We start from the raw sequence: 16,356 nt of genomic DNA, 5'->3' as shown, positions 1-16,356 counted from the left end.
GACTGTGATGAGCTTCAAACTCCTAAAGGCTGGGCGTTAGTGACAGACGCAAAAGGATAGTAAATCCTATTCCAACCGGATCGAGAACCAACCGGTGATTAGCCGTGCTGTGACAGAGGGCGTGAGCGTAGTTTTCACTGGAAGGATGGAAGGTAGCCATTGAAAATGGTGATCCACCAACACACAGCTTGCCATAGGAGGACGTGCGTGCGTGAACAAGAAGACAGAGGAAAGCAGAGATTCAGAAGACAAAGCATCTCCAAAACTCCAACATATTCTCCATTACTGCATAACAAGTAACCTTTAATCCATGCTCTATTGTTTATTTGCAATTCAACTGATAAACATAATTGACTTCCTGACTAAGATTTACAAGATAACCATAGATTGCTTCAAACCAACAATTTCCGTGGGATTCGACCCTTACTCACGTGAGGTATTACTTGGACGACCCAGTGCACTTGCTGGTCAGTGGTACGAGTTGTAAAAAGTTTGATTCATAATTCGGGCACCAGTCACTCTCTAATATCTTATACTCCATAGCCCTTTTGACGCTATACATCTTTACTGTCATGACGAATTCTTGGTTTTCAAATTGTTGCCTATTCTCAAACTCATTTGTTAGATCATCCTAGGGGCCTCCCTGACTAAAAGACCAATCTTGATTCGTTGCATTGAGGATCAACGTGGAATAATGAGTGAGAAAATTGTATAGTCTATAAATAGTAGGATGTGTTAGTGCAACTTGTGACACTGAAGTTGTTTAGCTCTTCATCTTCCTCCTTAGGTATATGCACGGGTTCGACATCTACTTCTTTACCATCAGACACAAGCTTAGCTTTTGATAAGGATCCATTATTGGGTCTCTGATTGTAGAAACATCATGGCTTTCATAATCCGCTTCTAACATCCCATCATTATGATCCTCAAGATTTGACTCCTCTTGACTCTCCTCGGGTGGCATGTTCAAATTAACCATCAACCTTCTAATATTTGTTCTAACTACCCCACATAAGGGGTTCTCATTACCAACCTCTAAAGATGTCCCGGCACAATGGTCAACCAGAAATAGAATAACTCCAATCGATGGACATTTAAAAAACGATTGGACCAACGCTTAATTAGACGTATGTCTTCGTCATCACGTATTCGATACCTATGTCAAACATGAAATTATTAGAAGTGATAATGACATAAACAATTAATAATAAAAAATATCATCAACGAAAAATAAAATAATAAAAAGGAAGTATGCTTTTTGTCTTTAATGTTTTTGCATTTTTTTCAAAATTTTCTATAACATTTAATTTGATTCAATTTTATCCTTAATGTTTGAAAAAGTTTCAATTTTTATTCTTACTATCAATTTTATAACAATTAACTCTAATATAAATTTCTTTTTCAATTTTACCCTTTCAAATATAATCCTAATCCCTAATCTAGTTTTCCCAATACATAGACCCTTTAACCTCCATTCCCACCTCTACCAGACCTAACACCAGCCTTCACCTCACCTTACTATTGCCATCGGAGTCACCTCAACACTGTCATCGTAACACCCCCAGCACCCCCATTCATAACTGCACCCATCATCATCATCATCATCATCATCACCCTTTCTCACCCAAACCTCCACCTCTCTGCCCCTTCTCTTTTGTTGTCTACCATCACCTCACCAACGCCTTCACTTTCATCCACTGCCGCCTCTCCTACCCAACTCCACTACGATCACTCACCCCACAAACACAACCGAACCAACATTAACATCACCACCACCAACAACAACATAGCAAAACCAGAATCAAAATCAGTGACAAAAAAAAAGAGAGATCGAAGTACAGAGACCCCAAGCAGGGAAAAGAGAAAGAGAAAGAGATGTCAAGCCATTGCTTCCGTTATAGATAAAAAAAATGAGGAAGAAGAGAACGACACGAAGTGGGAACACACGCAGAGCTAGAGAGATATAGCTCGACGAAAATGACAGAGAAAATGGGAGTTTGCGTCGCTGTGCATCTGGTCACGAGAGAACATAGAGCGTTGCTGTCACTGGAGGACAATGCTGTGCCATTGCAAGTGCTGTTTGAGGCTGCCATTGCTTCTGTTCAACCTTGCGTTGCCCAGTGATGCCCTATGCCACCCACGAAGTTGCTAATGGCAGCCTAGCATTTTGCTATTCTGCAACCTAAACCCTGCACTTCCATTTATGTTCCTACTCAGCCACACCTCTGCTTGCTGGAACCGTTGCCGGAGGTGGCAATGCAAGACAGATCCAGGAGGTGACATGAGGTGGAGATCCAGTCAGAAGGCTGGAGAAGAAGAGGGAGGAAGAAGAGCGGCAATGACACTCAAAAATGAAAGTGGAGAGGAAGAGGGAGGAAGAGGAGTGGCAAAGATATGATGGAGAAGGTATGCAAAGGAGAGTAAGAGTTTCTGGATTTGAGAGACTAAGGAGATAATTAGTAGATGATAGTAAAAAGCATTTAAGGGTAAAATTGGAATAAAAATATTGACTAATAGTTGACTATTTAAAATTTAATAGTAAGAATAAAATTGAAATTTATTTCAAACGTTAAGGACAAAATTGAATCAAATTAAACGTTACGAGTATTTTTGAAAAATGTTGAAAACATTAGGAACAAATAATATACTTTACCCTAATAAAAAATAAATAAATACCTTTTGTAAGCTAAATTTGTCCACTTCTATCAGATATCTATAATAGATTTTTGTCACTCTCTTTGTGTGTTGTTGACTAATGGTGTATACAAAAAAAATTTCAACATTTGATCATTTTCTTTGGTTGGTAAGTATACAAAGGTTAATTGAATAAAATTAAATATAACAGACTTATCTTGATCAAATACGATTTTTTTTCTATCATAATGAATGGATAACAATTATATTTCAAACATTTTAAATGATAAAAATGAGAGTAATAAGAAGTAGAATGAGAGGTAAATATAGAGGTAAATGAATACAACTTGCTCAGTGTGATTTATAAGGAGGCATTTTCTATTATGGAGTGGGGCAAGTTCCTCAAAGGATAGGCAAACCTTGGGGTTTCAATGCAAGTTCTCCTCTGGCCTAGATGAACTTGGGTAAACATTACGAAGTTTGCCAATGTGATAGGTGAACTTCAGCACAAATGCACAAGTACGCCGATGTGTTAGGCAAACTTGTTGCTGCGTAAAAAAAATGCATCTTGAAAAATAAACATGAAAAAATTTGTTATGGAAAATTTTTTTATTTTATTTCAAAAAAAAAACCCTTTGCGTGCACCTTTTAAATAGTTATTTAAATATTTGATAAAAAAATTTGATCAAATATACAAATTATTTGTCAAATATGATAGTAGTTTGTCACTTTTTACATCATCTAAAAAATTTGTCATTTTAATTTTTCGAGATAATACTCAATTTGATCCTTGAATTTGCACACGAGTCTTAATTTAATCCTTAAAGTTTGAATTACTTCTATTTCACCCAAACTTTGTAAACGCGATTATATTAGTTCCTAAAATAATTTTTGACGCACGGACTTTGCTGACGTTGATAGCTGGATGTCACACTGAACTTTGTAAACTAATGTTGTTTTGGTTTTGTTACTCAAATAGTCCAAAAAATTCATAGGTGGTCTTTATTAAAAATTTTCCTCCAAAAGCAAGTGATATGACGTTGTTTTGGGTCATTTGAGTGCCAAAATCAAAACTGCATCATTTTACAGGTTCCAGCGTGGCATCTGATTGTCCATGTCAGTGTTCTATTAATGTTTGTTCTTTAAAAATTATCCCAGGGGCTACTGTAAGTCATGTTCGCAAAGTTTGGGGGCTAAATACAGGCAATTGAAATTTTACGGACTAAATTTAGACTCGCATACAAGTCCAGGGACCAAATTGAATATTAACTCTATAAAGTTTTCTATAACATTTAATTTGATTCAATTTTATCCTTAATTTTTGAAAAAGTTTCAATTTTTATTCTTACTGTCAATTTTATAACAATTAACTCTAATATAATATTTTCTTTTTCAATTTTATCCTTTCAAATATAATCCTAATCCCTAATCTAGTTTTCCCAATACATAGACCCTTTAACCTCCATCCCTACCTCCACCAGACCCAACACCACCCTTCATCTCACCTTACTATTGCCATTGCAGTCGCCTCAACACTGTCATCGTAACACCCCCAGCACCCCCATTCATAACTGCACCCATCATCATCATCATCATCATCACCCTTTCTCACCCAAACCTCCACCTCTTTGCCCCTTCTCTTTTGTTGTCTACCATCACCTCACCAACGCCTTCACTTTCATCCACTGCCGCCTCTCCTACCCAACTTCACTACGATCACTCACCCCACAAACACAACCGAACCAACATTAACATCACTACCAACAACAACAACATAGAAAAACCAGAATTAAAATCAGTGACAAAAAAAGAGAGATCGAAGTATAGAGACCCCAAGCAGGGAAAATAGAAAGAGGAAGAGAAAGAGATGTCAAGCCATTGCTTCCGTTATAGACAAAAAAATGAGGAAGAAGAGAACAACGCGAAGTGGGAACACAGGCAGAGCTAGAGAGATATAGCTTGACGAAAATGACAGAGAAGATGGGAGTTTGTGTCGCCATGCATCTGGTCACGAGAGAACATAGAGCGTTGCTGTCACTGGAGGACAATGCTGCGCCACTGCAAGTGCTGTTTGAGGATGCCATTGCTGCTGTTCCACCCTGCGTTGCCCTGTGATGCCCTATGCCACCCATAAAGTTGCTAATGGCAGCGTAGTATTTTGCTAATCTGCAACCTAAACCCTGCACTGCCATTTATGTTCCTACTCAGCCACACCTCTGCTTGCTGGAACTGTTGCCAGAGGTGGCAATGCAAGACAGATCCAGGAGGTGACATGAGGTGGAGATCCAGTTAGAAGGCCGGAGAAGAAGAGGGAGGAAGAAAAGCGGCAACGACACTCGAAAATGAAAGTGGAGAGGAAGAGGGAGGAGGAGGAGTGGCAGAGATATGATGGAGAAGGTATGCAAAGGAGAGTAAGAGTTTCTGGATTTGAGAGACTAAGGAGATGATTAGTGGATGATAGTAAAAAGCATTTAAGGGTACAATTGGAATAAAAATATTGACTAATAGTTGACTATTTAAAATTTAATAGTAAGAATAAAATTGAAATTTATTACAAACGTTAAGGACAAAATTGAATCAAATTAAACGTTATGAGTATTTTTGAAAAATGTTGAAAACGTTAGAGATAAAAAATTATACTTTACCCTAATAAAAAATAAATAAATACCTTTTGTAAACTAAATTTGTCCACCTCTATCAGATATCTATAATAAATTTTTGTCACTCTCTTTGTGTGTTGTTGACTAATGGTGTATACAAAAAAATTTCAACATTTGATCATTTTATTTGGTTGGTAAGTATACAAAGGTTAGTTGAATAAAATTAAATATAACATACTTATCTTGATCAAATACGATTTTTTTTATCATAATGAATGGATAACAATGATATTTCAGACATTTTAAATGATAAAAATGAGAGTAATAAGAAGTAGAATGAGAGGTAAATATAGAGGTAAATGAATACAACTCGCTCAGTGTTATTTATAAGGAGGCATTTTCTATTATGGAGTGGGGCAAGTTCCTCAAAGGATAGGCAAACCTTGGGGATTCTATGCAAGTTCTCCGCTGGCCTAGACGAACTTGGGTAAACATTACGAAGTTTGCCAATGTGATAGGTGAACTTCAGCACAAATCACAACTAGAAAATTGATTAATACAGACAGATTTACAGACGGATTTAGTCTTTATTACAGACGGATTTTTGGTTACCGACGAAATTACCGACGGATTTTGTCCCTCTGTAAAAGCCCCGTCGGAAATTATTTACCGACGGATTTTTTTTCCGTCGGAAAATTACAGACGGATTTTTACCAATTACCGACGGATTTTCCCTTTGTAAATTCTGCATCCATTTTTTCGAAGGCGACGTACTTTCCGACGGATTTTCCGTCTGTAATTACAGACGGATTTTCTGACGGATTTTCCGTCTGTAATTACAGACGGATTTTCAGACGGAGTTTTCGTCTGTAATTACAGACGGATTTTCAGACGGAGTTTCCGTCTGTAATTACAGACGGATTTTTCGACAGATTTTCCGTCTGTAATTTGAACTTTAGAAAATCATCTGCACTCTGATTACCGACAGAAAATTCATCTATAAATCCGTCGGTAAGGTAAAATTTTTTTTTTAATTTTTCTATTACAAAAATAAACCTGTTTTCATACAAAATAAATATAAATTTAATAAATACAATTTTTTTATCTACTTTGTATTCGAATATTTATAATATTTCAAAAAAAACAAATTCATCGTATTATCAAACTAAAAGAATAGTACTATAAACAAGTAAATTAATATAATTCAAAACATAAACAAAGTGTATTAATACATTAACTATAATATTAAGTAACAACTATACATCAAAGTGTGTTGATACATCAACTATAATTCATCACAAATAAATATTTAATTAAAAGAGTATGTAGTCAAATCTTATGGAATAAAAAATCTCTTGGCGTGTATATTTGCCATGCCAAGCCAAGCCAAGCTAAACAGATCATGCTGGAACTGCATAGGTTCTTCCTCTAAATGAGACAGTTGCATCGGTGGTAGTGTTGGCAGCGTTTTCCTACATGAGACATTCCTAACAGAATAAGCACTTGCTCTTGCAACCTCAGACGCTTCCTGCAGTCACTTCAACGGTTACTAAAAGTTATTGAAATTGAAGATTTTATTTGAACTTAAAAACGAATGCCACAACATCCAAACAATTTCTATAAAACAAACCTCTAATAAAGAAACCCCCCACTTAAATGCTCCCAGGTTCATGAAATCTTTTGCTAAACAAAGAAGCCCCAAAGCAAGCCCATATTGTGCTGGCACACATTGTGATGAAATCTCCAAAGCTTGTCATAAAGTGAAAACTATGCCTTGTGTCTGGATATATGATCGGTGGATGGATGGATGATAGAATATTGAAACCAATAAACAATTCAACGAATCAACATTTGAGTTTTGATGATGATGATGATGCCAATATCCTTCATCTCACAAGGGACCAATCATAGGCCAAAGCCTGTGTCTCATTCAAGTAATTTCCAGTTAGCTCTAAGAGTTAATTGTTATTCTTATGTAGATTATTATTATTACTACTATTTCTTAACGTGGCACATATATGAACTCACCTATTAAGCACTTAAAACTGCATCACTTCCTGACTTGAATGTGTTGTTAACATTCACTTGGTCTGGAGACAAAACAAATCAAATTTTAGACATGAATTGAATATTGAAAATGTATAATATTGAAAAACACTACCAAAATTCTGTGGAAGACAGCATAATAAGTAACTAAAACTCACAAATCCAGCTGTTTAGAGGCATTCCTTGAGCTGCACGGCCAGTATTTAGAACATAACCATTCATCAGAAAGCTGTCCTAAAAAGTGGATTCTGCATAGTTATCACTGTATGTATAATCAAATCATTTGTTTATTCATTGATCATATAGCACTATTAGTTTGCAACCAAGGAAACAATTGCAATAAATACCTTTTTGTATATATAAAAAGGATTTTGGAAAGCCTTTCAACTTCCCTGAAATTGGTATAAGCTGATAAACAAGGGCATTATATATGCCAATGTATAAGCTGATAAGGGAGGCAGAGAAACACAATAATAACAAGAGTGGCCAAATAAATATAATTAATTACCATATTAGCATCTGGAAGTTCTCTAACAGCATCATCAACATTTTCAGCAGTTTGTTTTACATGATTAACATAGATACATACCAACAATTATCCAATGTAAAATAAAGAGAATTGCAAGAATTAAAGAAGCTTATATTAATTGTTACCACTCTTTGATAATTAATGAGCTGCACAGTAATTTCTATTTGGTTGTCAATGGCCTCTCTAATTTTTTTAACTGTAGCTCGATCAGTTTCAGGTCCTTGCAGAAATCTAAAATCAACCAAATAGAATCAAGATTAAAATAAGCATCACTATGATCATAGAAACATTTATACATATAATAATTGAAGCATGTGGAAAAGTTATAAACAATTGCAATAAACACCTTTTTTATCTCAGCTATATCTATCATATTCCTTTTTAAGTTTTTGTTTATCTCTTATCTTATTCAAAACTGGTGACTTGGAATCTCATCCATATTACTAAGTTTTAGAATTCATTATCATCATTTAACTATCCTTCCTTGTTTTACTCACTCTTTTATCTAACCGTGACACATCGTTCCAAATGTTTTTATAGTGAGATTCTTAATCTTTTCTCAAAGGCGGGAAAAGGATTGATGAGTCTTATCTTTTTTTTTTCAGCGTCATAGTTAACTAAATTATTTTGGTAACTCATAAGTGAAAATTTATATTCAAATAAGAGTAATAATAATGACATAGACATTATATTTAAGCATTTTGTTAAAATTAATTTTTATATGTTAAAATATGTATTTACAAGTAAATAGTAAAGTATATTTAGATCATTTTACCTGATATTTGGAACCATTCATCAAAAGTTTCAGCAGAGCTGAAAATTTCAGGCAGAAGAAAATTGAGAAGGGCCCAGAGTTCATGAAGATTGTTCTGCAATCACAAAATAAGAAACCACAGTAAATATCCAACTTGTTAGATGATGCATGTTACGAGGGAAAGTGAACTAGAATAAGAGTTTTAAAAGTTACACCAGTCTATGAATAGATAATGCTGCGAGGAGGTACAAAAAATAAACAAAAACACAAAACAGCAGTTCTACCAAGTTAACCCAAATTATGAGTACAAATGCATTGAAAATAAGCTTCTCTTAGCAAGCAACAAATTTCCTGCAAGAATTTATATACAAGACCTAGTTAACTCAAGATACATTAACTATCCTGTTTTCAAAAATCAGCAATTTGGAACAATAAATGAACCACACCACCTTTTGCATCTTCGCTCTCCAAAAGCTTTATAAGAAGGTTCCCACCAACTTGCAACACTCCAGTTTCCGCCAAAGTGGACGGATCATCATGGCTTTGCTCACCTTCCTGATTATCATCACCGTCAGCATAAACTGAAAATGCAGCTCTTCTGCCAACAGCCAAATCCAATGCTCGCATCCCTAGCTCCACTGACAAAGCTGCATCTTTAGTTGTGATTCCAGAAACCAAAGGGCACATGTCCGAAAGTATAACAGAAAACCCTTTTTGCTGAAAAGTCAACAACCAAAACTTGATTATATTACATTTAGGAATGGTGATTATTGAGCAAAACCACCACCAAAAATTCGGAACCCTAATTCCATAAAATGTTTGTTCAGCATTTTGCCACAACAAAGTCAATGCATTTTCTTTTATTTGGTAAGTTTCAAGTAAGAGAGGGTACCTGTGGAGAGCCAAGCACCCGGAGCACAGCCGAGGTCCAGTACGAATGAGCCAGCCTTGATGAGCTTGTGCTGCTTTTGTATCTGTACCAGCTGTTAACTCAAAGTTAGTTAGTTAGTTAGAAGAAGAAGAAGAAACAGAAGTTTCGAGAACCTTGAAGGCAGAGCGAGCAACATAGCCAAGGCGCTGAGCTTCCTTGTAGAAGAAATCGGGTGCCCCCCGCCGCCCCTCCCCCCATCTCGATCCCTTTTCAAGGTTCAATGAAACTTGCACATTTTCTTTTCAGGCTAATGTTTAAAAGAATTTAATTTACAAATACATCCAATTACATGCCACAGTAAAAATAATTTTTTTATATTATCTTTAAAAAAAACCGAATGTATTACATCTGTTAATGTATTAAATTCACCTCTTATCTTCTAATTAGGTGGCCCTGAACCTCGTTTTAGTTTTTACTCTCAAGAAAATAAACCAAACAGAACAAGTGCTAGAATATGACTAGAAAAAGATCAACAATAAAAGGAATCAACAGCACTTTCCTATTTCTTTGCTATGCTGTCATGTTCATTGGACAATTCTACTTACATTCAAGAAATTTTTTGTTGTAACTGTTCACCTCTTGAAGACCCATTGCTTTGAGAAACAGGATCTCTTGAAGTTATTTTTGGTTGTAACTGTTCACCTCCTCTGCTTGCAATCTGATGCTCGAACTCTTCTACAACCTTGCTTAAAATAGATTCAACCAACTGTTCCATGAAGAGAAAAATATTAGTTAGAAGCTTGTAGGCTCAAACGCACTCTCGATAGTACTGTAGTAGTGGAAGACTAGTGATTGGACTATGCTCCAACTCTCTGGTTCTGAATGAGAAGATTGGACTATGCTCCAACTCACTTTGAGCCTTCTCAGATTAAAGGGTTAAAAATTGATTACTAACTCCTCCAATCCTTTTACCATTGCTTCAGAGCTCACAGAAGATAAGAATTAAAGGGTTAAAAATTGATTAAGTATGTCTTCAAGACTTGGGAGAGACAAGGAGGGCCAGCTTTACCTGGAAACTAATATAATTCAGTGAACCCTGATGAACAAGCTGCAAAATACATAAGCCAACAACACAGAAACCAATACAGATTAAATATTGAACTAAACCTTATTTACCAGAATAACAATTCTGATACATAAAATAGAACTCTATAAGGGTTATGCAATTGAAATATTAACCTGAGTATTTTGACCCCACCAACTTGATCTCGTCTAACAGATCCATCGCCAGTTCTAGCAGATCCTAAGTATTCCTTCTGTATCAATCGAATCGAATCGATGTAACAGACGTAGTCAAGTCACCAAGAGAACCCCACTGCTAAGCCACCCTTTTATATATTATATTGGAAGTCTGAACCCTCTCCAACATACATATTATGCACTGTCATGCTCTGCAACATTCACAATCTCAATTACTATCAACATAATCTCATAATTAGCATATAATTAGAGACATGAAACCCTAACCTTGAGTAGAGGCGTTACAGATCCATCGTTAAGAGTGAAGATATCAGAAATTTAGAAGAAAATTTAGAAGCATAGTGTCAACAAGATCTTGAGCTGTAACACTGAATAACAAGCAAATGATTATCAAACAATGAAAGTTGTAAATAATTATCAAACAAATAGCTCAAATTGAATTACAAATTACTTGAACAAAGCAGAACAGAACAGATTCAACATTTGTCCAAGCAAATGATTCAAACGAAAGCTTCGATTGCAGAAAAAATTCATCAAAATCAGAGTAAATCCGCAGATTCAAACGAAGCACAAAAGTAGAGTATGATAAACCTAAAACTGGCACAGAAAAATTGAGCCCTAAGGTTTATCACAAAGAACAGAATCACAAAATCAGGATTTATATACCTGAAATTTGAGATGGTTACAAGAAGAACTGAGAGAGCGAGTTGAGATTAGATGGGAGAGGTGCCAGAGGGAGCAGATGCGATGAGAGCGTCGGCAGAGAGCTCTGCGACGAGAGCGGCGGCAGGGGGATCTCGTAGGACGCAAGGGATGACAGAGAGATTGTGCGATGCAAGCAGCGGCTGCAGCGGCAACGGCCACGGCGGAAGAAGCAGAAGTAGCAGCCACCGAGAGAAAAGTAACTCGTGCCAGGGAGAGAGGAAGAAGCTCGTGTTTGATCTATGAATGGAGCTCGAAACACAGTTTGAATGGGGGCTGCCACGGAGAGAGAAGAGGGTATAGGTTAGGTCTAAATTAAAATTTTCAGACAGAAAATTTTAAATTACAGATGAATTTTCCGTCTGTAATAATTTAATAAAATGCGTGTTTTATCTACTTAATTACAGACGGAAAATCCGTCTATAACTATTCAACGGAAAAAAAATTAATTTTTTCGACAGAATTATAGACGGATTTTCTTTTCCGTCTGTAATTTATGCTAATATATTTTTTTTGTTTTCCGACAAAAAAATCCCTCTGAAATTCTGTCTGTATTTCAGTGGGATAAAATCCGTTGGAAATATCCGTCTGTAATAACTAATTTTCTAGTAGTGAATGCACAAGTACGCCGATGTGTTAGTCAAACTTGTTGCTGCGAAAAAAAAAATGCATCTTGAAAAATAAACATGAAAAAATGTGTTATGGGAAATTTTATTTAAAAAAAAAAACCTTTGCATGCACCTTTTAAATAGTTATTTAAATATTTGATAAAAAAGTTTTGATCAAATATACAAATTATTTGTCAAATATGATAGTAGTTTGTCACTTTTTACATCATCTAAAAAATTTGTCATTTTAATTCTTCGAGATAATACTCAATTTGATCCTTGAATTTGTACACGAGTCTTAATTTAATTCTTAAAGTTTGAATTACTTCTATTTCACCCAAACTTTGTAAACGTGATTCATATTAGTTCCTGAAATAATTTTTGACGCACGGACTTTAACGGAATGCTGACGTTGACAGCTGGATGTCATACTGAACTTTGTAAACCAATGTTGTTTTGGTTTTGTCAGTCAAATAGTCCAAAAAACTCATAGGTGGTCTTTATTAAAAATTTTCCTCCAAAAGCAAGTGATATGACGTTTTTGGGTCATTTGAGTGCCAAAATCAAAATTGCATCATTTTACAGGTTCCAGCATGGCATCTGATTGTCCATGTCAGTGTTCTATTAATGTTTGTTCTTGAAAAATTATCCCAGGGGCTAATGTAAGTCACGTTCGCAAAGTTTGGGGGCTAAATATAGGCAATTGAAACTTCAGGGACTAAATTTAGACTCGCATACAAGTCCAGGGACCAAATTGAATATTAACTCTATAAATTATGCTGTTGTCAATCAAATTTAAAGAGATAATATTCAATTTGGTTTCTGAATTTGCACGCGAGGTTTCAGTTTAGTCTCTGAAATTTTAATTCCTTTATTTAGTTCTCAAACTCTGCAAACATGACTTATGTTAGTCTCTGGGACAATTTTCAACAAACAAGCGTTAACAGAGTGTTTATCTGGACATAGCAGTCGGATGCCACACTAATTTTTTAAAAATAACTTTGTTTTGTTTTTGACGCTCAAATAACCCAAAAACAATGTCATGTCACTTGCTTTGGGAGGAAAGAAGAACTACGCTTTTAGGCTATTTGAGCACCAAAACCAAAATAACATCATTTTCAAAAATTCAGCATGGCATATGTTTGTCTACGTCAATGTTCCATTAACATCTATTTGTCAGAAATTATCCCAAGAACTAACGTAAATCATGTTTACGTAATTTAGAGAGTAAATAGAAATAATTAAAATTTTAAAGACTAAATTAAATTTGTGTGTAAATTCATAGAACAAATTGAATAGTATCTGAAAATTAAATTAATTTTTAAGCATACTATCAAGAGAGAAGATTTATTAAAAAGTGGTCAACCGAAGTGATAATCACCTTTGAATAATTTGATGACACCCACTTATTACAATAAAAGCCATTAATATAAGAATAATGAATATTTATTACTTTATTATCTTATAAAATTTAATCATATTATACTTACACAAAAATCAGTTAACTGATATAAAAAGAATTACATATTTAGCATCCCGTGAAAGAAATTTATTATACTCCTATATAAATAAATTAACTATTTTTCTATTATAAATTTAATTATTTTATTATGATAAATTTAATTATTAGAATAATTAATTATTTAACCGAAAAATATATAAATATACACGAATAATAATTAATTTTGTGACTAATTTTATAATATACATGAAGCATCTCTTTTAATCTTTATTTATTAACTATTTTATTGATGGATTATTGGCTGAAAAATTAATTATCTAACAATCAATTTTACTAAAAAGTTATTTTTCTAAACTAATAATCAACCAACAAATTAAAAAAATGATGAGAGATATTATAAAAATAGATTAAAAAAGTTATTAACTATTTATTGGCTTAAAAAACTAGTACCTAATATTTTCTTGCGATATTTCAATTTTTGATGACTTAAGAACATACATCATCACTGTTATTACAATAACCAAAAAAAAAATTATAAAATAATAAAAATTATAATTTTTAGAATTTTCGTTTCATGTATATCTGCTTTGGTAGCTCCCTTCTCTTTGTTTTTTTTTTGGTTAACTAATATTTAAAAATTGTAATTAAGAGGCATCGATCCCAGAGAAAAAAAAAATAAAAAAAGGATTGACACAAGTGTTAGAAATATGAGTAGTATGTACTGCTTATTATAAATAGTAGCATCATAGAAAGGTCGAATTCATAAAAATAATAAAAAAATTTAAAGGAGGACATAATGAATACATTATCATTTTCTTTACTATCACCACAACTATCACCATCACTATCTTCATTGTCTATACCCACCACCATCACCAACGATATCAACTTTTTCAATGATACCTTTTTCGAAAAGTCACTTTTTGGTTTGACAAATGTTGGAGACTTTGGTCCTTCTTTGTATGAGTGGTTAGGCATAGCTGAAGAAGATGCTTCGCTGGTCGAAAGGCGAGTAAAACATCCTCTTCCTTCTTTGCCTCCAGACGCAGTTATTCTAGAATCGTCTGGAATAGTTGCACATTCACAAAATCCAGCCATTTCCATAATCCCAACCAATAATTCTGATGTCGTCATTGCTAACAACAGCAACACCAATAACAGAGTTGGGCTTAAACGTTCAGCAAAATCTATTGTCAGTGGAAATGTAAATCTCCGAGGCGATGAACTAGATGACGAAAAAAATAATATTACAACTAGGTGAGAAGAAAAAAACAAATAATAGTAATAGTACTGAAATAAAGAAATAATACAATTAAATGACCATTATTTTTCTTGTTTACATTTTTTAATGATCTACTTTTTCCTTCTTGTGATTTAGTCTTCTATTTGAAAATTTTCACTAATTTTATTTATTGTTGTAACAAATATTTATTAAAAAAATCAAATAACAAAAAAGAAAAAACAAAAAAAAAACAGTTACAGAAAGAGAGAAGGTCAGAAAAGGATTCATGTATGGCGTGATGAGTGAGAAACAAAAGCCTTAGAATGTGGGGGGGGGGGGTTTTGTACTAATATTTTATTTTTTGCTTTTTGTTTTTTTAGGTTGAAACTTCGAGAATCTACGATGGCATCGATTGCAGCTACCATGAATATGAATAATAAAAGGAATAAAAATAATCTTTCGAAATTTGCTTTCTTGACAAAAAGCGAATCTAAAAACCTTGAAGATGGATATAAATGGTGTAAGTATGGCGAAAAATCACTCAAAAAAAGCCCCTTCCAAAGGTGATTATCTAAATACCATAATATCCCAACAAAATCTGCGGTGGTGTTTAAAATATTAAATAAAGACATATGAATAATTTTATCTCTTACGATACCAGTGTGGCCTCTTTTGCAGGAGCTACTATCGTTGCACTACAATTGGTTGCAATGCGAAAAAGAGAGTGGAGAGGTGCCTGAATGACCCCACCCATGCACTAACTACCTATGAAGGTTTGCACACTCATAATTTGCCACCAATCCTCCCTCCTCCGTCAAGATCTTTTGGTCTCTACAACAACTCCACCCTTAGTTCCATACTTGGTAGAGGCAGAGGTATACAAAAAGGTGTAGCTTCAGATACAGGTGCAGGTGCAAGGGCAAGATATCATGCTAATAACGCTATTACTAGTGTTAATGCTAGAACTGACAGTGGTAGTAGTGTTAATGACGTTGGCTCGCTTGAGAATATTGGTACCGGACTGCTTGAGGATATTATTAATTTGTCTTCAGTAGCACCTCAATATCATCATCATCGTTATCAACCAACATCTCTATAGGTGAAGAAATTATAATAAATAATTCTTAGATATTCTCAACGATCTTGTTTAATATTTTAACCATTTTTAGTATTTTAAAATGGGAAAACAATAATTTTAATATTTTTTCTTTTTGTTTTGTTTTTTTTCTTTATTGAGTGTTAGACAACAAAAAAATCTAGCAGTAATGTATTATAAGCATAACAATTAATTAGCAATAATAGACAAACAAAATTTTTTACGGTATAAATGCTTACATACTCAATATAATTGTATATATATGATAATAGTTTAAATTTAGGGGTAAGTATTATTTTGGTCCCTAATGTTTAGGGTCAGAATCGAAACAATTCCCAATATAATTTTTTATTTAGAATCGTCCTTAATGTTTTATTTCGTATTAAAATTGTCTTTTTAACTTTTACGGACAAAAATACCCTCCACCACCAGCAACTTTACCACCACCACCATCTCCCTTACTCCGATCAAATACTAATAATCAGATTCAAGAACACCAACAATAATACATTATTCAAATCCAGAAAAAATAATATCAAATTCAACAACCAAATCAATACACAACAACAATA

At 34.2% G+C, this 16,356-nt stretch overlaps 2 protein-coding genes across 14 annotated transcripts; one reads left to right on the top strand and one right to left on the bottom strand.

The window, feature by feature from the left end:
* Positions 1 to 6,446: 6,446 nt before the first annotated feature.
* LOC107636873 (uncharacterized) lies at positions 6,447 to 11,679 on the bottom strand. 13 transcript variants are annotated; one of them, XM_088483383.1, is made up of 14 exons: positions 11,361 to 11,679; positions 11,146 to 11,205; positions 10,962 to 11,062; positions 10,674 to 10,885; positions 10,504 to 10,542; positions 9,608 to 10,200; positions 9,456 to 9,546; positions 9,013 to 9,280; positions 8,585 to 8,678; positions 7,935 to 8,040; positions 7,439 to 7,468; positions 7,263 to 7,324; positions 6,865 to 7,153; positions 6,447 to 6,762 (listed from the first exon to the last, which is right to left on the bottom strand). In XM_088483383.1, exons 6-9 carry the CDS (start codon positions 9,628 to 9,630, stop codon positions 8,665 to 8,667), a joined length of 396 nt encoding a protein of 131 aa, XP_088339509.1. In that variant the 5' UTR covers positions 9,631 to 10,200; positions 10,504 to 10,542; positions 10,674 to 10,885; positions 10,962 to 11,062; positions 11,146 to 11,205; positions 11,361 to 11,679; the 3' UTR covers positions 6,447 to 6,762; positions 6,865 to 7,153; positions 7,263 to 7,324; positions 7,439 to 7,468; positions 7,935 to 8,040; positions 8,585 to 8,664. The 13 variants fall into 13 exon arrangements, with proteins under 13 accessions (XP_088339509.1, XP_088339507.1, XP_088339508.1 ...); XM_088483381.1 differs by lacking the exon at positions 11,146 to 11,205 and adding an exon at positions 7,628 to 7,725 and having other exon boundaries at positions 7,439 to 7,542; XM_088483382.1 differs by lacking the exon at positions 11,146 to 11,205 and having other exon boundaries at positions 7,439 to 7,528.
* A 3,411-nt stretch (positions 11,680 to 15,090) lies between these two features.
* LOC107636875 (uncharacterized) lies at positions 15,091 to 15,787 on the top strand. The gene is made up of 2 exons (XM_016340348.2): positions 15,091 to 15,251; positions 15,367 to 15,787. Exons 1-2 carry the CDS (start codon positions 15,091 to 15,093, stop codon positions 15,785 to 15,787), a joined length of 582 nt encoding a protein of 193 aa, XP_016195834.2.
* Positions 15,788 to 16,356: the final 569 nt, after the last annotated feature.

Source organism: Arachis ipaensis, chromosome B4 (genome assembly GCF_059453495.1).
Source record: "Arachis ipaensis isolate K30076 ecotype BB chromosome B4, ASM5945349v1, whole genome shotgun sequence".
In the NCBI taxonomy this organism is placed as follows: Eukaryota; Viridiplantae; Streptophyta; class Magnoliopsida; order Fabales; family Fabaceae; genus Arachis; species Arachis ipaensis.
This window is presented reverse-complemented; position numbering and strand designations above follow the sequence as displayed.